Source organism: Gasterosteus aculeatus, chromosome 5 (genome assembly GCF_964276395.1).
Source record: "Gasterosteus aculeatus chromosome 5, fGasAcu3.hap1.1, whole genome shotgun sequence".
NCBI classification, from domain to species: Eukaryota; Metazoa; Chordata; class Actinopteri; order Perciformes; family Gasterosteidae; genus Gasterosteus; species Gasterosteus aculeatus.
Window position 1 is genome coordinate 7755545 of NC_135692.1, and position 23467 is coordinate 7779011.

The window sequence follows — 23467 nt, forward strand, 5'->3', positions numbered from 1 at the left end:
TGTTAAAATCGCACTTTTCAGAACCTATTGCACCCCACTGTATACTGCCCACCTGTGGTGTAATTTTAGTAAGTCGAAGATGAAAAAGCTTCAAGTGTCTTATAATGATGCACTGAGAATTGTGCTTAAAGTCCCTAGGTGGAAAAGTGCCAGTGAAATGTTTGTGTCCAATAAAGTGCCCACTTTTAAAGCTGTTTTAAGAAATGTTATGCATAGATTCATGTGCAGATTGACAGGGTCTTAGAATATGATTGTTGTGTCCTTAGTGGATGTCTCCAAGAGTGACACAAGGTATACATCTTGCTTCTGGAAACATTGGACCCGAAGCCTGTATAAGTTTTTATGAATGATGCCTCGTCTGCATCATTCTTAAATGTTGTTTGTATGTTGTTTTTATGTGTATGTATTCTCTTTGGACCTCTGTGTCTAGAATAAAGTTGATTGATTGATACACAGTTAGAGGGTGTAATGTGATCAAATGCAAAATATAAATATATATACGAATATATATGTGTAACTATATGTTCAACAACAATTTCAGTATGAACGTAGCGGCGTTTGTGTCCTTGAAGGCGGCACCCGTTGGGTTTCTGGAAATCACAGCCGGGTACTTTGGTGACGTCAAGACGGAAAGTACACATTCTCACGGTCCCAAATGCGTTGAACCAAAAAGAAAACAAACGCAGTCACACCGAGTAAAACGGCTCATGACATTCACATAGAAACAAAAAGTAAGTTTCACCATTGGCTTTGGCGACCGTGGCGTCCGCTCAAACGTCCACGGACGGGCTTCGAAGCCTTTAATGCTAGCCATCGGGCGCCGTCTATTTCCTGGAATGCGGTGGTCCTTGTTAAACTGTTGACGTAGCTAGCACGTTAGCTGCCTGTGTGACAGTTGGCCTATTTAGCCAACCATAATTATTAAATGGTGTGGGATTTCAAGCGTTTCAACACGTTATTTTGACATCGGTGTTGTTAAAATATCAGCGCAAGCGGACATTAGCTCGGCAGGTGTTCCAGGATTTAACTTAACGTGAGTCATTTTGGTTTTACTTTGCTAGCAAGGCAGGAATTCTAACACCTCAACCACTTTGATCCTTTTCAATGACGTAAGAGGACTCTGTCATGTAAACTTTATTTCTACGCTCCAGTTCGGCTTCACAACGATGGAGAAACCTCCCTTCAGGCAGAACCAGAACTGCGGGGACTGGGAGCTGAAGGAGAGGTTGGGGATGGGCGGATTTGGCCATGTTTACCTTTACCAGCATCACGTAAGTACATCCTAATGGCACTGCAGGGGACACTAACATGTACTACTAACCTACTTCACATCCTACGTAGCTCCTTCAGTATTGTGACGTTTGATGTGCATGTTTTGTGTTACTCATTCAATCAGGGACACAACAGAATGTATCTTTGATTTGCAGAAAACGAATGAAAAACTAGCTGTGAAGATGTGCCGTCTGGAGTTGACACCAAGGAACAAGGACAGATGGAGCAGAGAAATCCAGATCATGAAAAAGTTAGACTTCCTTTTTTAATCTCCTTGTAGCGAACAGTTCATTGCCACCTTGATTCAAAGGCGTTACATAGTGATGTTCTGGTATCATAATGACAGTACTTTATCACAATTATTATGATTATATAACGGAAGCTGCAGATCATCCGTCTCTGACGGTGGGAAAGCTGGACGGAGGTCATTAAATAGTAATGGCAGTGCTGACTCCTCCTGCTGTCTCACTCAGGTTGAATCACATCAATGTCGTGTCGGCCCAAGACGTCCCGGAGGAAATGAGGCACATCGCTTTAAATGATCTTCCGCTCTTGGCCATGGAGTACTGCTCCAGGGGAGACCTGAGGAAGGTGAGGGACTCATGGAAAGGAAGCTTGGAATACGGCCACGTCGTACTCTAGCAGGGGGGCGGCCCAACGGCTACATTTAAAAACACCTTTTTCCCAAAGCGGTATAAAAACGCCTTAAAGTGTATCTTACTCACAAGTGGATGAATCTAAAACCACCCGACTCATCTCGGCGCCGATGGGTCGGGCTTATGTGATATATTGTCTTCAGTACACCTTAACTTCAAATTCAAATATGAGGAATACATAATTCACTTCCTGCAGATAGGAAGCCCCACGTCAACCAACACGTTTGACCTGCAAGACACAAGATTGAGTGACGTCTTTCATCATAAAAAATATGTCACAGCGGGCGTCCTTGCTGGCAGTAGTTATAAATCATCATGGAGCGTCACTCCCGTCGGACAGCAGGTAGTAGGTTGCACCAGCGATTTTCGGTGAAACATCCCGACGTCGGCATGAGACATGCTTCTCCCTGTGTGTGTCGCCACTCTCTGCGCCCATTCATGACTTCATGACGAGACCCTGTTTTAAAGTTTTCGGCCTGCCATGCTGTTGCTCCCGTGCACAATGACTCGGCAACAAAAATAGAAAAAACTATATAAATTGGGAGTTTGGATGAATTAAAGGTTGTACGCCTTCTTTGTCTTGGACGCTGAGCACAGATTAGACGGGCAGAGGTTGAAGTTGAAGTGCGCTGTATGTCGTACACACAATCATCGCATGCTGTAGGAGGCTCCTTTTGTCTGACACGTAATGTAGACTTACTTCAGATGTGACAGAAGTCCATTTGTGTGGCTTACAGATTCTGAGCAAACCTGAGAACTGCTGTGGATTGAAAGAGAGTGAAGTGCTTTCGTTACTCAATGATGTTGGTATGTCTCCTTTTTTCCACTCGGAAGTGTCGTTTTTTTATTTTAAAGCCGCAACTTTCATTTAAAAGCTTGTTCTCTGCTCCAGGATCTGGTATCCAGTATCTTCACGAAAACAAGATCATACACAGAGACCTTAAACCAGAAAACATAGTGCTACAAGATATCAACGGAAAGGTGAGCTGCCACTTCAGGGCTTTGTTCTGTTTGACTTCCCGACCTAAAAGAAACTGTCTGAAAGTTCCCTTTTCTTCTCCTGCAGCTGGTTCACAAAATCATTGACTTGGGCTATGCTAAAGACCTGGACCAGGACAGTCTGTGTACCTCCTTCGTTGGCACGCTTCAGTACCTGGTAAGCCGACTAGGGGTTCTGTCTCCATGTGTATTCATTCATATATGGCTGTATGACACATATGAGGCATCCTGTGTTCCCCCACATGCCAATAGAAGGCCAGATAACACCGTAGCATTGCATCCTTTTGTCTCTGCAGGCCCCTGAGCTGTTTGAGAACCACCCGTACACCGTCACCGTGGACTACTGGAGCTTTGGCACGATGATGTTTGAATGCATTTGTGGTTTCCGTCCGTTCTTGCACAACCTTCAGCCTGTGCAGTGGTGAGTTGGCCCGAGAAGCAAAACATTGGGACGTGTACATCTGGCACAGGAGGGGCTTATTTTACCCGATGAATGATAAGGCTTTGGAGACTAATGTTGGCTGGTAAAAGAAAAGAAAAGTCACCTTGATTCACTTTGCCGGTGGAGTGAGGCAAAGATACGGAGACGGCTGTGTGCGGGTTCTAATCTGTTGTTGTTTGCTCACCAGCACGGTCAGCTCGGTGTGACACATGTGATTGCTTTAAAATGCGTAGAACAAAATAAGATCTCTGTTACGTTAACGACTAAAGTGTTTTCTCGAACATGTCACATCCTTTTCTGGACGATCCTGTTGATGAAGAAGCGGTTTTACTTCGCAGGGTGTGAAACACGTCAGGAGAGAATATTGAGGCCCCAATGAGATATATTGTCATTTCCAGATGACTACTTGTTTGAACGGTATCGTTTTTCGTCACAGTCCATCAAATATGTACATGACCTCACCCGTCCTCATATAACTAAGGTCCCCCATCGTAGACATGCTCTCACATACGAGCACATTCTTTGTGTAGTATTACTTCTCTTTGCAAACAGCATTTTCCTTTACAACATTAGAATATTAGTAAAGCTGCTGTATGCAGAGCCGTGAGAAACATGTGCGTTCCTCTGAAACGTCTTTTAAACGCTTTTGTTCCCTGGACACAAACCAGTGAAGCCATTAGAGAGGAGTTCCACAGGAGCCCCTGAATAAAATACATTATAGGTTCAACACTATTGTACCATTTTTTTTTTTACCAGCGATATTGTTCTTGTGATTAAATACGAGCATGGGTGTGTATTTCAAGCCTGTGTCTGTCTCAAACAGACACCACACCACATGTTACTTTTCTTTCTAATTACGTGTTCATACTCTCTTGCATTAATAGTTCCAGCTCAATAGGGGTAAATATATATTGTTTGTGGTGGTTGCCATGGTAAATCTTAGTATAATGGCTCCATTCATGCTGCCTTCATACTGTGATGGTGCACACGCTCAACTCTGAGTCAACCTACTCCGAGTTGAGTGAACCAAGTCTAAACAGTTGTTCTGAAACCCCAAACTTTCCCATCTCAGGGTGAATCAACTCAGAGTTTAGGGTTTGACTCAGAGTTTGTTAAACCTCTTACTTGAAACGGACCCCTGATCATTCATGAAAACATGCAGTGTTATTAGAAATCTCAAATCCATATGATGGAAGTTGCTCATTCACAAAGCAAGTCAAAAATAAGCTCTCCAGCTTCTCCCTGTGTTCAGTGTCTGCTGCAAACTGAGTGCTCCTGCACTTGCTTGCTTGTGCTTTGAAATAGAAGATAAACGGCAAAGGATTAGAGACGGAACTGCAACCCTTGTCTTTGTCTCGTGTCTCACAGGGCCACCAAAGTGAAGAATAAAGGTCCCCGAGACATCACGGCTGTGGAGGAACCGAACGGAGAAGTGACGTTCTCCACACATCTCCCCTACCCCAACAATCTCAGCAGGTTAGGACCCGCTTTGGGGGGGAGGGCAGCTTTGATCTACATTAGTCACTCAAATGGAAGGAAATGTCGCTGCGTGTTGCAGACACTGGGACAGAGTTTGGTACCAATGTCTCTCCCTGTGTTTGAACCGCTGTCCTTCAGTACCATGTTGGGTCCCATCGAGAAACTGCTGCAGCTGATGTTAAGATGGGACCCCTTCCACAGAGGGGGTCCAGTCAACCGGGAAACCAAGAGGCCGTCTTGCTTTGAGCAGCTGGAGCTGATACTGAGTATGAAGGTGAGGCTTTTAGAGCGTTTGATCGGTTCTATCTGGGTCAATGATGAAACAGAGTTACGGGTTCTTTAAATGGTGCGAGGTGAGACCTCCTGTGCTTTACTCTGACGCACACAAGACCAACCAGAAGAACATTAATCTGCAGAAATGATACATTCTCTATCTGATGCTCTTTATTTTAATATATATTCTAATTTATATGTGGTGTGTTGAAAAATAATGAGTAAAATATTTGTGTTTAATGAAAGCACCGGAGTATTTTTTAATGTGTATTTTATGGTGCAGTTAGATGCTGCTACACCACCATGTTAATGCAGGTGTGTCCTCTAGCACCTCTGTCAAAATGCTGTTTTTTTAAAAGGCAATCCAACAGATTTGAAGCAACATGTTTTATCAGATATGCTGCGAAATGATGTAAATTGATCTTTTAGGCATTTAGACATTGGACAGACAGCACTCACAGTTATTGGAAATGTTTGGATCACACAAGTCTGAAACAATCCTACAGCATAATGCTAATAATATTAAAGCTCTAAATCAGCTTAATACATAATATATGCAAAATATACTTAAAGAAGCTTTTAACTTTCCGGTACCTTCCTGTGGACTTCTCTGCTTCATTTGATCTGTTCTAAGGCGAAGAGTTAAATCAAGGTGTCTTGATCCTGTGTCTCTGTAGGTCGTCCACATCCTGAACATGACCACGGCTCAGGTCCACTCCTTCCAGCTGGATCCGGAGGAGAGTCTGCACAGTTTGCAGAAGCGCATCGAAGCCGAGACCAGGATCGAGGTGGTGAACCAGGAGCTGCTGCAGGAGACGGGGGTGTCGCTGGACCCCCGGAAGCCCGCTGCGCAGTGTGTCCTCGACGGAGTGGTGAGAAGGCTTTCCATGCAGCCCCGGCTCCTCTCAAGCTGTATTTATATTAGGGCACATCTCCGGAGCACAAATGTTCTGACCGCGTTGGAGTTAAAACCTTCATCAGGTGGTGTCCTCGTGGTTTTAAGGTCGAAGACACCAACTATGAGCTGCGAACGTCCTCAAAAGGAGTGCTGTCACATATCTCTTGTCCCTTCATTTCCGCACTGCTTCATAGTGCTAAATGAAGCTTTTTTTAATGTTGGTCCCTCCCATTGGAACCTTTTATAAAGATGATACTATACTATAAACAGAGCTGCGACTGCCTTCAGCGCGGCAGAGACACACTCCGGGGATTAAGGTGTAAGTGGTGCTGTTCTTCTCCCCCCGTGCAGAGAGGCTGGGACAGCTACATCGTCTACCTGTTTGATAAGAGCATCAACAAGTACTCCGGACCCCTCAGTGCCAGAAAGCTGCCCGATAAAGTCAACATGATTGGTGGGTCACATGAAGCCTAATGCATTTATTTCACAAATCACAGGTTACACTTCTCTCCACAGATGGTATTATGGAATGAAATGTGGTGTTAGCTGTTATTGACACCTTTAACTTTACCTTAATAAGTGGCAGAATATTGTTTCCTGCTCCGCTGTGCCGCCGTGTTGTGCAACTGATTCTGCTGCTTACTTTTCAGTGCAAGAGGCCAAGACGGAGCTGCCCCTGGTGGCGCTGAAGATGGTTTGGGGTGAAGCCGTGAGCTACATCTGTGGACTGAAGGACGACTACAGCCGTCTTTTCCAAGGACAGAGGGCCGCTATGTGAGTGTGTTATCGCTTCTTCATGTTTGTACATCGGAAACACACACCGAAAGAAATCCACAGATTTATTGACAACAGTAATAATTATCAGATCCATTCGTACTCTATTTGAGAATGTAATCCCGTTGGAGGTGGAACAGACTGTCGTGGATTTGTGGCCACTTCTCACTTGCGTCGCCTGCTGTTACTTTGGAATCTGCTGGATGAGGCAACCAGACACACCAGAGGGACTGAACATGAGCCTCTGTCGTTAATCGTGCCCCCCCCCCCCCCCTTTCAGGCTAAGTCTCCTGCGCTACAACACCAACCTGACCAGGTGTAAGAACAGCATGTTCGGCTTCTCTCAGCAGCTGAAGGCCAAGCTGGACTTCTTCAAGAGCAGCATCCAGTACGACCTGGAGAAGTACAGCGATCAGATGCACTACGGCATATGTGAGTGAACGTTTGACCCTCTGGTGGTGATTAACACATATTTTAATACAATATTTAATACAGCGCCGAGCCAGACGTTGCTTTTACATGACTTGTGTTTGTTGGTTTAAAGCCTCTGAGAAGATGCTGAAAGCCTGGCAGGAGAACGAAGAGCGAGCTGCTGCTTTCGCACAGGTAATGCATGTTGTTGGTTTTTTATAATTCAAAAGATCTGTAATGTTTCTCAGTGTGAAAGTCTGATGGCGGCGCGATTCCCGGTTTGTCCTGCAGGTGGCAGAGGTGAGCCACCTGGATGATGAGATCATGGCTCTGCACTCTGAGATAGTGGAGCTTCAGAGGAGCCCCTACGCCCGACGCCAAGGAGACAAGATGGAGCAGCTGTGAGTGTTAATGTGGTCTGTTTTTCATGTGGGATAAAACTCTTTGTGCTGTTGTAAGACTGATTTGTTTTATCACAGAGAAGAAAAGGCGATTGAACTCTACAAGCAAATGAAGATGAAATGCAAAAGTAAGAAACGTCTTCATCTGATGTATTGTCATTTACATACCTGCAAACTTTTGCCATTTTGGAATCGAAATAGGTCATCCACGTGAATCGTGTAGATCCAAAGAGGGTTTATTTTGGGGTGGGGCGGCGTTTCTGAGAGTGGAGTGAGAGAAGGAGAACAGATTTGTGTCCAAGTGTCTTGGCCAATCAGCTTTGAGAGACCTGCAGCGTCCTCATTTCCACTTTTCACAGATTGTGATTCAGATTATTATTACCTGTTTTAGCGCAATCTATGATTTTAATCAGGTCAGTTTAGCATTTCAGAATAATCAAAAGACCGTAGCTATAAAAGCTTTAAGGTTTAGCTTTTATAGCTATTATATATATATATATATATATATATATACTGTATATATAAATACAGCCCATTACCTGCCCTGGATGTGGTCTGGTGGCCCAAAATGGTTTGACTCAATGTGAAGTTTGTTTATGAAGAATTAAATTAGTATGATAGACTATTAGTAGATTCAAAAAACCCCGGGGGCATGTCGTGGCGCGCACTATGAGTTTGTAGGTATGCATTTAAAAGCTTATGAAAGTAATTCAATGTCTCTGTTGTTCCTCAGCTGGCAAAAAACAGAAATGGAATGAATCCCTTTGTTGGAGTTATAATCTCTGTTGAGCAGCTAATGTGATTCCCTCTCAGCACCGGAGCCGGATGTGAGCAGTGACAGCTCTCAGATGGTGATGGCCATCATCCAGACGGTCCAGAACCAGGACAAGGTCCTCAAAGACCTGTACACGCACCTGAGGTGAGAGACACCCCCCCCCCCCCCCCCCAGCGAGAACCACCGCTCTGCCGTTAGTATCACAGAGCCCCGACACAAGTCCATTCTGCTCCTCGCCCCAACAGCAAGATCCTGATCAGCAAGCAGAAGATCATCGATCTGTTCCCGCGCATCGAGAAGACCTTGGAGAGCATCAAGGACGCCGACAACACTGTGATGCAGATGCAGATCAAGAGACAGAGAGAGTTCTGGCACCTGCTGAAGATCGCCTGCGTGAGTCCCTCCGCGGCCTTTATTTCTTCAGTCGTGTGGGGGGGGCGGGCTCCTGATCACACTAATGTACTCTGGGTAAATCAAATCAGGCTGAAAATAGTTCATATTTTCATCATGGGCTTCCCTGCTAATCTTTCTCTCGATCAGCTGATCATTGTTTGGTCCACAAAAACATCATGAAATATTAAACCAAATGTCTAGTTTTTAGAGACAAATATGGGTCTTCACTTTGTTTTTGTCGAATTTTTAAGGTTGATCTTATCAACAAATGAAACCCGGACATCCTCCCAATGGAAGAGCTAGAAGTTCCTTTGAATACAATTATTAAATATAAAATGGTAGTTTCTGTCAATCCCTCATTGTTTCAGCTCCAAAGTGTTTCTTTGTACTCTGTGAATGAGAACAAACATGAGCAGCAGGAGGAGGCGGAGCCTCGTTTCCTGTCCTTGTGATGTTTGTTGTCTATGGATCTTGTCCATGGACACGTTTCATTACAGTCTCTCCCTCTCTGCCCTCCCCCACAACTCCCCCCTGCAGGCTCAGAACTTGACACGCAACTCGATAGCAGCGAGTCCCGAATCCTCCAACCTGCTGCAGGTGTCTCAGTGGTCCCAGTCGGCTCAGCCGGTCAGCTCCCCGCACCCCCTCACCTCCCTGCCTGGACCGAACGACAGGTAACTCCTCCATCAGGTAGTTCAGGTAAACCACGGTTACACGGCTGACCTGAATGAACCTCGTACGACTCGTGGTTTCTCTGTGTCGACCCTGTTAAGCCCTTTTCCTGTTTAAACAAACTAACGTCAGTAATCTTTAGGAAGTAATGGCTGCCTTTGGCCACCTGGGGGCAGCAGAGGCCAGCTGTAAACATAGCAAAGCAGTTTGAACGTTTTTCTCCTCGTGGTCTTGATCTTCCCTTGGATTGGATTTCACCAGCTGGTCTTTAACTGATTGCTGGTCCGTTATGCTGACAGCAGTAACCTGATAGAAGCAGCAACAGGAGAGAGCCAATCAGGAGGAGGGATCGTGTCCGTTATGTTGGATGTTCACGTGACGCGATTTGTACTTTAATTCGCAAACACCTCTTCTGCTCATCGCCGTTAATCACATCCGTTCATGTAACGTCCCATATGGTTAAATCCTCAATGTTTCATGAATATTATGACCTTTTGACCTTTTTACAACCCGGACTAAACTGTTGCGACCTCTGGATGCCCTATTATACATTTTTGTTTTGTAGGTCAGTGAAATACTGCACCCATTGTACATGTGATGGAGGTCTCATGTGACTGTGTGTGTGTGTCCTTTTAGTGACGCCGCACCACGTCTGCTGCAGGAGAACGAGAGGTACCTCTGTCAGCTGACCAGCCTGATGCAAGAAGCCACTGACGAACAGACCAAAAGCATCGTGGTGAGTTCACTGATGTCAAAATGTTTGCACATTATTACAAGTTTGAGTTTAGTTTTTTGTGATTAATAGATATTCAAATGAGTTGTGTTGGTTAATGAGGCGCGTATTGTAAGTTATCATTAATTAACAGGTCGAGATCACAGGACAGGTTTTCTAAATGTTTACTAAAGATTGGTTCAGTGTTCTTGACAAAAATATACATACAGGGGTTGTATAAAGTTACACATTTTATATATAGATATATATATATCTATATATATCTTAAAAATCCTGCTAAAAGGGAAAAGCAGCAGTTTATGCACAAAACCCTCTTGAAACCAACCCAGCTTTCCGAAATATACACGTTGCATCGCATTCCTGGTGTTTGCGTCCTTCTTTTAAAGCATTTGTTTTTTTTTGTAATTGTTTTAAGAGATATTTCTGTTTTTTAACACCTGGTGGTTTTGCCCCTGAAGGAGCAGGACTGGAGCTGGACCAAATACGAAACCCTCACGACCAAGTTAAAGAAGAGAAATCCATGAGTAACACTATCACTGAGAGCCCCTGCCAACAACGCCACTGGAGGCGGAGCTTACGCCGTCGCCGCTCCGCTCTCATCGCCTCACCTCGGGGAGGGTCTGAGGAATATCCTTGTTTTCATTTTGCTGCACAACATAGAGCATAAAAGTTCATAATATCTGAGGATATTCGTTATTACTGTAAATGCAAAAAAAAAGAGCAGACTGTAGCACCGGATGTGAGGGTTTGAGGTGGAGACACACAGACATGGAAACGAGTTCTCCCGTGTGACGTAAGCGGAAAACACAGGAAGTGACCGGGAGGGAGGGGGGGGGGGGGCGGCAAACAGCACTTTGATACTCCCACGTATCCTGTTTTTATCGCTCATAATCCTTTTGAAATATTTCACGTTACCCAGACTGAGGTTTTGATTCTATTCCGATCTGTTTATTATAAAGCGTTGTGTGTCGTAGGGGGAGGAGTCTCATGTCGTGGTATCAGTGACATCACTTTATACAACAGTCCAAAGTTCTGTCCACCGAGCGGCTTCGCGCTGCGCTCGTGTCACAAAAGGTGCAGACTTCCTCCTTCTGTTCATAAACATGTTTACAGAGCGTCGCTTTGACTTCGGGGAGAAAGAGAGCTCCTGTCAGGCGACGTCGGACCACCACAGAAGAAGAAGCGGCCGGTAAAAGAGCGAAAGAAAATGTACAGCAAAAAAAAAAATGTAAAATCGGCCCAGAGAACCAGAGACGAGCTGAATCATTTTAAATTATCCAACAGTCTCAGACCCAAAGATACAAAAATTAAAATGATACCAAACCTGGAATGAATTACATTTGAGCTTTTTCGTTTTAATAAGTAAAATAACTCGTAACTTACTCTTCATTCCTTTTAATCATCTATCTATGACATGAACGTGGCATCGCATGTGACAATCGAATGTGTCCATTGGTTCACAGTAAAGTCAATGGAAATCAGCTGGTGAGCGAACCGAGGGGTCACAGTTGTATTTATTAAGTGCAATGGGAAAGGTTTGTTGTTCTTTTTTGTATTTAAATAACTCGATTTGTGGGGTTCTCTTTGCAGTTTGTTTCCATCTCATGGTTTAACTTTGTCAATGTTTAATTTTTAAGATATCACAGTGGAGATCAAATGTTTGCCTGGTAATAAAATAAAATGACTTTGGCATGACTCTGCTTACTCATTCATTCTTTAATGAAATGTATTAACACGTTATAAATGCGTTAACGTAGCGATCCATTAACTCTGACAATGATGTGATTGTGCCTGAACATTCACACGCAGGAAAGCACACTTTCACCAGCGAACAAAGCTTTTCTTTGAGATGACTGATAAGTTCCAGTGTACTTTCTCTTGTGTTAGAGCGCCTTACCTCGCTCTAACAGGGACCCTTACTGCTGAACACATGCTGCATTATGCTGTTCCTGGATAAAATGTTTCTTTTAAAAACCGATTAATATACATTGTGTTAACTTGCTGTTGCTCTTGGAGTGCCTGTTATATTGGTAAAATGTAAAAAAATGTTTTAATTCTTTACTGAATTTTTCGCATAATGTGACTAATTGCTGTTAATCACAGAACAATCATCCGATTAATCGAGTTACATTTTTTCATCTTTGCTCAACAGGTTTTTGTGTCTAGTTTACGTTCGAAGTATTTCAATCTTTTTTGACATCTGATACAATAAAACTATAGGTTGAGCCACTGAAACACGAATGATAGAAAATGATCTGATAATGCATCAGCCATTACTAATCCAATTAATCCATTAATACTCATTAAGAGTATTTTCACTTTTATCCTTCCAAGTATATTTTACATCCTGACACTTGAATGTGAGCCTTATTCTTAAGTGTGGTACTTGTACACTGTTTCATTGCTACTTCTAAATGAAAACTCTAAATTCTTCCTTAAAGAGACCAGAAACTTTACGCCTTCTTTCATTTTCCAACAGAATCAAAGGAGTCCAGTGATACTAGAAACAAAGAGGTTAATCTGACTCAGCACTGAGACCCTTAATCCCCAGGGAGTGACTCACAAATGATCTCCTTCCTTCTCAGGAAGTGTTCACCCAGTTGTTTTACAACTTGTGGAAATGGTTCATGAGAAGCTTGCTGACGACTTCAAAATGAAGGAGGCCATTAGTAATGTTCTGTATGTGTGATATAACTATTTATTCATTTATGTATAGATGTATATATGATAGTTACATGTATAAATGGATATATTTATACATTGTATCAGCCAGCATTGCTGTTCTCTCTGTAAACACTCTTGTTTTACTGTGAATCATTGAGTGAATCACAGAGAAATCTGCCGCCCCCCCTTTCCTTTTGAAGGTCTGGAATCAGGGTGACGAAGGATTTACGACCAGAAGGAAACTTTATTGCGAGTTTGTGGCGCTAGTTCTTTCAACGTGTGTCTGTTCTGCCCAGACCTCAACATGTTAAAATGTTTTTATGTTTGTATTCATCATTAATCAATACTTCAGTAAGAAGCTGATTCACATGCTATTCTTTTTATAGCACTACACTACTTCCTCCTGGAGGTGTTTCATTGGACGATTAAAGGGTTCATCCTCAGAGAACAATGAATGTATGGGCACACATGTCATGGCAATCCATCCAATAGCCATGGAGACATTTTATCCCCAAATCTACAAATATGAACCAATTGGTTACCACAGACCAATGGAGGACAGGACATTAGGTTAAGAAATATTTTACACAATCCAAAACAACTCAGAGAAGTAAACAGTGAACAGGCTTCAATGAGAGAAATGAAAATTTCAATAACTTTGCATAAATAAAATGTCACAGCAGATAAAACGTTTGTGACAAAGTGCATCTGTATTTAATACAGAGGCCTCTCGTGGGAATTTACATCATTTCTACATTCAATCGATCACGGTGAACGAGAAGAGGAAGGTCGCTCCACACTGAGGTGTAAGCTTTGCAACCGCTGCCGTAGAAACATAAGAGGGCAATAAAAGTTCTCCGCCCCGCCTGGTCCACGCCACAGTTTAGGGGCCGTGTGCGAATGATCAGTGTGCAGAGAAAAACGGAGGCGCTTTCAATAACAACTTAGAGCCACTACAAGTAAAGCTGGGTGTAAAATAAAACGCACAACTGCAGTACCTACCACGTGAACTTGTGACAATCGGCTTCAAGCAGAAACATTTGAATGGTCCGTTTTTTCAAGATCTGGGCACAAAATCGGGTTATTTCTTAATACCAACACTAGCCCTGGGTTCAAATATTTCTATATTGTCATTGACTAAAGGTGTTTCTGGTCTCTTTACGGAGCTTCATCGTGAGTCTAATAATCTCATAACTTATTGTGTTTCTCTCTCATAGATCATCAAGATGCAGAGGACTATGTTATCCTTTCATAGCCTCACTATACTCGACCTGCTCAGCAAACTGCAGACTGACTCGGTTGCGGACCAGCAGGTGAACATAGCGGAGCATTTAGCAGCTAAAATAACAGACATTTGGTGGTGGAGACCAAAACAGAGGAAGAAACTGAATGTCACATTACTAATCATAAATAGTAATAATGACAATAAACAGTTTCCACCATGACTAGATAGTAACAGGAAGCCCTTCACACTAATCATTTCCACGCGGTCCTTTACGCAGACATTAAATAAATATTTAAAAAGTAGGTATTCATATGAGCTGCTGCTGAGAAGCTGCTGGTCATTTGAGACATCCTCGTCTTTAAGACAAAGAGTCTTTGGTGCCACGCGTTCGATCCCTCTTCATGTGTCACCACATGCTGGATGTGAAACCCGACTCTCGGACTGTCACGTGAGGTTAAGGCTCGGCTGGAAGCAGGGGAGGGGCGGGGCCTGACCGAGAGGAGGAGAAAAACAAAAGATGCATTTTAGACACTTCCATAAATATCATGTCACTGCTTGTGAATTCATCTGGTAGCCTTTAGACATGACAGAAAACATGTTGCAGCAGAAAATGTTTGGCTCTTTTTCTTTTTCTTCATGAACTCCCATGAGGTGACTCACCCGTGTCTTACTCAGAGGAGGTAAAGGTTTGGATGGAGGTACGGGTTTCGTCTGGGAAAGGAGAAGAAATTATGGTGTTTGGTTTTGAACTAAAAGTACTTTGGGAGTTGTATTTGGAGTTAATGCATACGTCTGATAATATTTCTATAATAATAATTATTAATACAAATGAAATTGTAGCCCGATATCTGAGCCGCAGAATCACATTTATTGTTGTTTAAAGTAAACAGGATAAAGTAAAATAACTGTGCAAAAAATGGGTGTAAAATGAAAAAAGTTCTAAACAAAGGAAATCGTGCAGATAAATTCCCTCAATAATTAGTTGTTGTTGTTTTTGACAGACGGTGAGCTCCATTGATATCCACTAAAAATACTGTAGTTCATTCTCAGTCAGTTAAACAAACAAACGCGTGTGGATTCATCGTCATCAATAGTTCTAAAATAAAGAAACTGCACCATTTACTGTTTGTTTGATTAAAAGTCATCAGATGTTTTCATTCATATTAAACAAAGGTATTTTATATGTGTTTCATTTCTAAATGTTCAGCTGAGAAACACTTTGTTGTTTTGTGTCATTTTACATTTGTCCATAACAAAAACACAGACCTGCGCTGGGGGCGGCGCTGGGGGCGGCGCTTTGGGAGGCTTTGGGGGCGGAGCCTTCTGCGGCTGCGGAAAGGAAGCGGTTCATAAGTGTCTGAGTACTTTGTAATCACTTCACCTGTGCTTCCCCTCCGGGTTGGTACCTGTGGAGCAGCTGCGCGGGGCGGCGCGCTGACCATCAGAGGAGCGCAGGCCTGCGTCGCCGTGGACGCCATGAACGTGGGCGGGCTGATCTGAGGTCTGACGCTCACGCCTTGCTCCTGGAACACCCGGTCCGGCCTGTCGGGAGCTGAGTGCACTTTCCTGGGGAGAGAAGGGAGCGTTCGGCCGGTGGAGGTCTGACCCGGGACGCTGGCTTCAAGGGTTGGAGGGGAAGGGGCGCGGGTTACCTTTTGGAGGCGTAGTTGTCCATGTCGTCCTTCTTGCAGCACAGCAGCCCCGCGGTGAGCGCAGAGATCAACAGCAGGATGGAGACGGCCGCACACACTCCGGCTATGATCCCGCTGTGACCTGCGGGCGTGAGCGAGAGGCCTCAACACCTGGAAACTCTGTGATAGTCGTGCTCCTCAGAGGAGGAACTGCAGTAACCTTCCTCTGACTCAGAGGAAGGTTACTGAAGTCAGACTAAACGCATCAGACTTAATGCATTTATTGATTGCAAAGCTTAGCATGCGACCCGCTAAACCAAGATGGTGACCACGTGGTCCCCTTCCTACTGAAAATCAGGAACGGAGAAAAAGATAATGAATAATAAATTCTCATAAACTCATTAAGAATCTTTTTCTGGGTCTTTTCCTCACACTGTAACACCTCAGAGACCAATAGTTGCACCATCACTCCGTGTCCTCATCGCACGCCGAAGGCAACTGCTAATTCTCACCGAGGCTTTCAAGTGAGGTCAGTTTTCAGGCGGACAGACTGAGGGAACCGCTCGCAGCGAATCACTGGACGAGTGATTCCTGTGTGTGTGTGTGTGTCGATGGTCTAGACTAGAGCGTCCGGTACCTTGAGGTAAATCTGCATACTGGATGTCGCAGTGCGGGGGGGCCCAGCCGGGGTCACAGTGGCACTCCTTCTTGTGATTGCACACCTGAGGAATTCCAACGCAAAACAGCCTCCATTCAAACATCGAGTCGCCCGTCGCCCTCCGGAGGAGACAAAGTCGTCTTCCACACTCACCCCGTTGTTGTTGCACTTCTTGGCGCACTCCTCCGGTCTCCCGTACGCCGACGCGTCCACACATTGGCGGTCGAGGCAGACCTGCGGACAAAAGCAGTTTCCGTGGTGAGCGGATTGCCCTGCCGAGCAAAGTGGCGACCCTGCGAGGCGCGTGCGTCTCACCACCCCTTTCACCTTGTTGCCTCCACACCTGGTTCCCCTCGGCACCATGTCCAAGCTTCTGGTCCTGTCGTCGTCCACGGCCAGTTTACACTCGATGCCGTAAACCTTGTACACCGCCATTTTACCACTGATGGACTCACCGCCACCTCCGCAAAACATAGATCCACACAGGAGATTCCTGTAAAAAAGAACTTGAACCGTCTTATTCTGACCGCCAGGTGTGATTTTGTGACAAACGTCTGGACAGTGAGCGGGTCAGACTGTGTACGTACGCCGCAGCACAGGGGACGTAGCCCGATTTGTTCCTCCCGCAGTTAGCCCCTTCCTCGCCCCGCCTGTTCAGTCCGAAACACTCGGGTGGTCCGACGGTGGCCCCTGAGGAGAAAAAGACAGAAGTTGACTCCGGCAGGTCGACAGTAGTTAGGTGAGCTGTACCTTTGCCAAACAGCCTCCAGCAGTGCTGCTGATGTGTGGGGCAGCGCCCGCTGTGGCAGAAGCCCTCCCCCTGGTCGAAGCAGGGCTTCCCGTCCATCTGGAAGGCGTCCTCAGGGCAGTCCGAGGACGCGCCGGTGCAGAACTCGGAGAGGTCGCACTCACCGGCCTTCTCGCGGCACACGCTGCCCGCCGGCTTCAGCTGTGGGTTCGGGGGAAGGAACGCAGGGAGGAGGAGGAAGGAATCGGACATTTGAGGAAGGATGTGGTGAAGCACGTGACACAGACTCTATTTTTGAATTCTAAAGACTCGTGTGATCTCCAGGGCGATTGGTGACTCTAAATTTCCCGTAGGTGTGTGAATGTGAGTGTGAATGGTTGTGTGTCTCCGTGTAGCCCTGCGATTGGCTGGCGACCAGTCCAGGGTGAACCCCGTCTATTACCCGAAGTTGGCTGGGATGGACTCCAGTGACCCTGTGTGCAGGATACGCGGTTTGACGATGGAGGGATGTGTGACCCCCTGACCTTTCCGTCTGTACCGCCGTGGGGTTCACAATTCACATTACATAAGATGGCTTGTCTTGACATATCTTATATCTACGTCCATTTCATTAATACTTTGGTTGATGTCCCATCAGCCTCAGCTCTGCTTTTGTTGCTAGTTAACAAATGCACACATTAAATTAAGATGGTCTCCATGGTTTAACCTTCTGCCGTCTACACATCAGTATTCACGGGCAGCAGAGCCTCCCCGTGAGGCTGAAGTACCTGGCAGTTGTCACAGCATTGCCCGTGAGCACACTGGGATCCTCCAGTCAGGAGACACGTCGAGGCATCGCAGCAGCGGTTCTTGCATTCCTGGGGAAAAAAGCAGTCTGTGTATCTGGTTCAATCCGAGCTGCTCAGATTCAAATCTCCCACACGAGCAGCGTCTGTGCCAAGAATGACGTCTCCCGGCCGTGAGCACACAGGAAAACTATTTTGCTGGCCTCTTCTCCCATCAGCACACAGGAAACCAGGGACCCCAAACTCTGTCTTTCCCCACCAAAAGCACATATTCAAACTTTACTTTCACAGGGTTTATTACCTCCACGGTGCCGCAGTCGCACTCCTCCCCGGGGTCCAGCAGGGCGTCGCCGCAGCGCGGGCCGGCGGCGACGCTGCGGGCCGAGCCGGGGGGACGCAGGCAGCCGGGCCGAGCTCGCTCCATGAAATCAGCCAGCTGCTCCACGCTGCAGCCGCTGAACAGCTCCGGGAAGGCTTGGCTCCCGGTCCTGGAGAGGAGAGGAGAGGCTTCAGGGTTGAAACCCCCGCAGTGAGGAAGAGCTTCAGTGGCCTGCTGGGCCCGAAGCGGCCCGAACCTCACCTGAGCTTCTCGGCCATCACGCAGGTCCCGCTGCTGTGCGACGGACCACACAGACAGCCGGCGGCGTCGTGGGACAAGCCGAAGTTATGTCCCATCTCGTGAGCGATGGTGGAGGCGAGGCCTATCGGGTTGTCATGGTGATCCTGAAAGAGACACGCAGGACTCAATCCAGCGGGACGTATCGAAGAATAACCCCCCCCCATCCCCCTCCCCGTCTCCTCCAGATGTAGAAGGATTCATCTAAGTGAAGTCGTCCTGTTTTCTTTTTAATACCTGATTGACTCCGCCCGAGTTTTCGGTGCACATCGCAAACTTGTTCGCAAGTCCGACCGTGTCTCCGTCAAAATCCTTTCCCCTGTTGAGAGGGGGGGTGTGGGGGGGGGATAAAAGTAAGAAAATGGCCTCATCGCTCTACTCGGCGTCTGCAGCGAGGAGTCGGCCCGGCCCTCACGTCACAAACTGGGCGTTGTCGTGGTCCGTCCGCCGCAGCAGGTCGGCCCGCCGCCACAGCAGGAAGTTGTCCAGGGTCGTCTCCGACTTGACGTCCACGTCGATGTGGTCTCCGTCCGTCCAGATCTCCAAACCCACCAGCACCACGCGGATGTTCAGAGGTCGGTACAGCTGGAGGAGGAGGAGGAGGAGGAGGAGGAGGAGGAGCCGTTATTCTGGAGCGAGAGCCATCGGTTGAGGTCATCCGAAAAAAAAAGGTCACAAAAGGTCACCTTGTCGACGTGATTTATGACCTCGAGGATCCTGGATTTTGTCTGGTCTCCGTACCGCTTGTACTGGAAGGGGGAGGAGACACAAACTCCATCACACTCATTCCTTCATCAGCTGCTACGGTACACCAGCCGCCCCCCTGTGGGGCGACGGCGCTGGCACTTTAAATATTCACCTCGGCGTTGTCCACGACCACAAAGAGCTCCACGAACTTCTGCGGGCCGGCGACGGCTTTAGTTTTCTTACGGAAAAAGCAGGAAACAGAAGGATTCAAGCTTCGCGTGCACGTCCTCGAACCGATAAACCGTGCACCAGGAAAACCGCGTCGCCTACCCACGATCTGGACCTGAAGAGGCCAGAGAGCCGAGGGCCCGGGTCCCGGTCCGGGTTGTGCCGCGTGGTGCCGTTGGGGGAGGAGCCACAGGCGAACGGGCCGCCGAGCTTCAGGTGCTCCCGTCTGAACAGCGCGTGGTCGCCATCCGCGGCGCGTCCCAGAGGCTCGATGAGGAAGACCTGCTGCCGGAGTCTGAGGAGGCCGCTGAGGACAAACGGGAGAAGAGAGAGAAGAAGCCTCGTCAAATCATTTCACGCTCCACACATCGAAGAATAGAAGCTTCCCACGAGGCAACTTTTACGAACCCGATCCAAAGGGCTTTAAAGCGGAGCGTCGTTGAGTTGACGCGTGTTCCTATTTGTTTGGTCACATATCTCACACCGCTTCGCTCAGTTTGTGAAAGCCAAGTGTCTTTATTTATGCAATGTTCTCGAAATACAGCTTCCTTTCTTCCGGGAGTATCACCGTACCAATATACAAAGCGTATATGTCACAATTTTATCACATACACGGTTAAAATACTGTGCGGCTCCGCTCCGCTACTGTCCTTTACCAACCGCCGCAAAACCCGTCATCACGTACAACTGGGTGACGTCAGCCCGCAACCCGCGTGCATTTTTATACACAAACAGTGAACCCCACAGCGGTGAAATTAGACACACACATACACATCTGATTAACTGAACATGAAACTGCAACACAATACACATTTAGGCTCCTACATAGGGCGAATAAATGAATCACAAGGATATTTAAAGAAATGCTGAAAAAGGAATGTAAGAGAACAGACATACAGGTTTTGTGCCGGTAAAGTGCAATAATGTGATACGATTACGAACGTATTACTTAATATCATGAAGCAATACGTTTCGCAAATATCTGAGAAACTCCCACTGGAGACAACGTGAGCGGAAAATTACAAAAGGCCACATAGATGTCCGTTGTTGTTTCGTCACCTGATGCCTGAACAGATTCCCACGCTGACCGAGGAGTCCTCGAGGCCTCGGATGTGGCCGTGGTAGAAGCACAGCTCCTGCATGGAGACACACGCATCAGATCACAGGCCTCCTCTGTGTTTAATACCTGGACGTTATGAATCAATGGGGGACGTTTGATCGTTATCGCGTCGGGTTTAACTCAGCGGGCGAGAAAAGAGACGTTTCTTATCATTTCTCTCTAATGTTACAATAAACAAACTGATCTTGTCGTTATCTTCCCCTTTTTAGTAAAATATGACAGTAAATTTAGATGTTATGGAACCAGCATTTGGCCAATTCTAACGCATCGCACCTTTTATAATGAATCGTTCCAATGGAATGTGAGAATAATATAGAATGAAAACCTGAATTTCTTTTTTAAATAGAAAATAAACTGTTAATTTCCAAACTATCAACCACAAATTACAACAACTTCAATAAAATGTCATCTTACTACACAAATTCGTCTTAATTAAATAAAAGTCTCACCTCCTTTGGAGACGTCGTCATTCGTTTTCCATCTTGTGAATAACGCGTTTCAGTGAAGCCTCTCCCAATAAGATTCCTAAAAGATATGAAACGCACAACGGTTTAAATAATGTTGCTTTCCTGGAACAAATTCTTTTTTATTCTATGAATATTCTATATTTATTATTTGTTCTTTATAATGAATTAATGAATAGATTCAATTTAGGTTTCAGTTAAGGAGGTTGACCTGTTCTTTTCCAGAAGAATTGTGTGTTTTGTCCCTTCGACCGTCAACTCGTATTGAACCGCGTCAGGATGAAGCTGTGGGAAATTGTTACACAACAAACTATCAATAACCTTCAAAATGAAAACAGTTTGACTTTCTGAGAGAAGTTTTACCTCTTTCACTTGAGTAAAAGAGATAAAGCTTCAGTAAACATAGTATTATGGGCTAAATGTCCTTAAAGTATTCGCCCTGGTGCTCTTTAGGACGGATGTATTATTTTAAATGATATATCATGAATTATTGTTTCTTTTACTCAGATGTGAAAAGGAGCATTTTAATGTTAATTAGCTGTTCAAGAGGAAATTAATATTACATATTGTATTTATCCAGTAGTTTATCTTTTAACACAGCGGTAAAAAGTAACCAAGTACCTTTACTCTGCATGTGTACACTTCACACAAATACTACTTCACATCTCAGAGGGAAATATTTTATTTTTTTACTCCACGGACTTTGACAACTTTGAATAGTATATAAACACGTTGCAAATATAGCAGTGAAGTCCTTATACTGTCTGCAGTTAATCTTTAATAATAATAATTCAGGACAGAATAATGTTTGAGGACACCTCTGTAGCTGCACTAGAGCCACATTTTGAACAGTGATCCTATTCTATAAGGTGATGGGAGTCACCTGGGGGTCCTGCGGGCTCCTCTGAGGTCGCCCCTGAAGCCTCTGAGGTCGGACCACCTCGTACTTCTCCACGTGAGACAACAGCCCCGACACCTGCACGACAAACACTGCACACGACAAACAGCAGCGTCACTTCAGGTCCACACGGAATACACGCGGTCACTCAGATCCGTGTCCATTACTTCCTTCCTACTACTTCCTGTTTACATTTCCTTTTTACAACAGAGTAACTCAAGTAGTGCACTACAAGTTTACTTTACTTATATACAATTTATACTACTTCTCTAGACCTAAAAGATTTATCAAATTAAATCAAATAATTGTCTTTCGGGACCTTTCGAGACCAAAAATGAAAACACAGTTCTTTTTCAATCTTAAAGATTGTACTTTATATAAATGTACCACGGATTTTAATCCGTGGTACATTTACATCTATTGCAATATTTATATGTTTTAGCATTAGAAGCTGTGTGGTTTCGCAAAAGAATTGCTGTATTACAGGTTTTCTTCATTGATTACATACACTATTTCAATTAATTTACACTGTTTAAACAATTCTGAAAACTTTGTTGGTAATATGTATCAACGAAAATAATGTAGACCGCTAAACAAACTACGGTTTAATGCAATTTAATGAAAAAAACGATTTGCTGAATAATAAATGCGTAAGAAAGGTAATATAAAAAAAGAACACCGAGATTCTATTAAATAATTAAAATAAGAATCTTATTATTAAGTTCACTTAATTCAGAACTTTATTACCACTTCGATATGGTTTGTTTGTCTTAGAGGAGGAGAAAGAGCAACATACTAAAGACAAAGAATCAAGAAAGCATCAGAGGAGTGAAACAACATTCCCACTCTAAAGACCCACTTGTTGAATTTCTGGTTTTCTGGCCAAAAAACATTGAGGTGACAACAAATACAAATACTTTTAAATGCAGTTTCCCGAACAACAACATCATATCGCCATTTAAAACCAGCGCAACCTTTTCCTGTCAAACCTTCTTCATCTCCTGCGAAAACAACCACGAAAGCATTTATTATTGTAATCTTAATTACCCGACGTCAGCCACAGTGAGACCATGGTGCTGCTCTGCGTCCGGCCGCCGCTCATCTCACCGTCAACACCCCGCGAATGTACGACGGCGGCTCCTGCGGGAGGAAGCTCCTCCTCCTGCGGGAGGAAGCTCCTCCTCTTCTCGGTTCCTTATCGCCGCCTCACACATTTACCGGAATGAAAACAGTCAAGTGAGCGGTGATAAGTGAAACGCGCTAATAAAGGAAAGACTTCCGGTGAAATGAAACGTGTCAAAATAAGAGCGCTAGCTGGAAGGAGATGTTTCCTAGCTAGGTAACGGTAGATCGTATCTGAGGAGCTCATAATGTAAGTGGTGAACTATGAAGGCAACTAGTTGTTTTTTAAGTTTCTTGGTGTTAAAAATATTCAAGGCAGTTTTTGTAAATATTTCCTTATTGATCTACCAACGGCCAGACCGGAAGTAGCACTGAACCATTGATATTTACTTCACTCATTGAGTCACAAAAACTAAATAAGCTCTTACAAATCAACTTTATTT

The 23467-nt window shown here is 45.1% G+C and overlaps 2 protein-coding genes across 6 annotated transcripts; one reads left to right on the forward strand and one right to left on the reverse strand.

Annotated features, from left to right (window-relative positions):
• Nucleotides 1-545: 545 nt before the first annotated feature.
• On the forward strand, nucleotides 546-11873 carry LOC120819606 (inhibitor of nuclear factor kappa-B kinase subunit alpha). 4 transcript variants are annotated; one of them, XM_040177172.2, is made up of 22 exons: nucleotides 546-1033; nucleotides 1152-1271; nucleotides 1428-1522; nucleotides 1746-1863; nucleotides 2666-2735; nucleotides 2821-2909; nucleotides 2995-3084; nucleotides 3224-3348; nucleotides 4738-4845; nucleotides 4987-5122; nucleotides 5799-5993; nucleotides 6371-6473; nucleotides 6670-6793; nucleotides 7074-7225; nucleotides 7338-7399; nucleotides 7496-7605; nucleotides 7684-7733; nucleotides 8419-8524; nucleotides 8626-8773; nucleotides 9311-9447; nucleotides 10082-10181; nucleotides 10637-11873. In XM_040177172.2, the coding sequence occupies exons 2-22, from the start codon at nucleotides 1167-1169 to the stop codon at nucleotides 10700-10702; spliced, it is 2289 nt and encodes a 762-aa protein (XP_040033106.2). In that variant the 5' UTR covers nucleotides 546-1033; nucleotides 1152-1166; the 3' UTR covers nucleotides 10703-11873. The 4 variants fall into 4 exon arrangements, with proteins under 4 accessions (XP_040033106.2, XP_077959041.1, XP_077959040.1 ...); XM_078102915.1 differs by having other exon boundaries at nucleotides 10643-11873; XM_078102914.1 differs by having other exon boundaries at nucleotides 546-731.
• A 1-nt stretch (nucleotide 11874) lies between these two features.
• On the reverse strand, nucleotides 11875-23107 carry LOC120819591 (zinc metalloproteinase-disintegrin-like MTP4). Of its 2 annotated transcripts, XM_040177135.2 has the most exons (23): nucleotides 22950-23107; nucleotides 21888-21994; nucleotides 21216-21289; nucleotides 20990-21065; nucleotides 20480-20556; nucleotides 19523-19727; nucleotides 19365-19430; nucleotides 19192-19254; nucleotides 18921-19090; nucleotides 18743-18824; nucleotides 18470-18612; nucleotides 18191-18377; nucleotides 17872-17961; nucleotides 17107-17305; nucleotides 16944-17046; nucleotides 16684-16849; nucleotides 16510-16590; nucleotides 16336-16420; nucleotides 15720-15840; nucleotides 15474-15633; nucleotides 15334-15396; nucleotides 14728-14778; nucleotides 11875-14556 (listed from the first exon to the last, which is right to left on the reverse strand). In XM_040177135.2, the coding sequence occupies exons 1-23, from the start codon at nucleotides 23002-23004 to the stop codon at nucleotides 14512-14514; spliced, it is 2469 nt and encodes an 822-aa protein (XP_040033069.2). In that variant the 5' UTR covers nucleotides 23005-23107; the 3' UTR covers nucleotides 11875-14511. The 2 variants fall into 2 exon arrangements, with proteins under 2 accessions (XP_040033069.2, XP_040033071.2); XM_040177137.2 differs by lacking the exon at nucleotides 15334-15396 and having other exon boundaries at nucleotides 15449-15633.
• Between the last annotated feature and the right edge of the window lie 360 nt (nucleotides 23108-23467).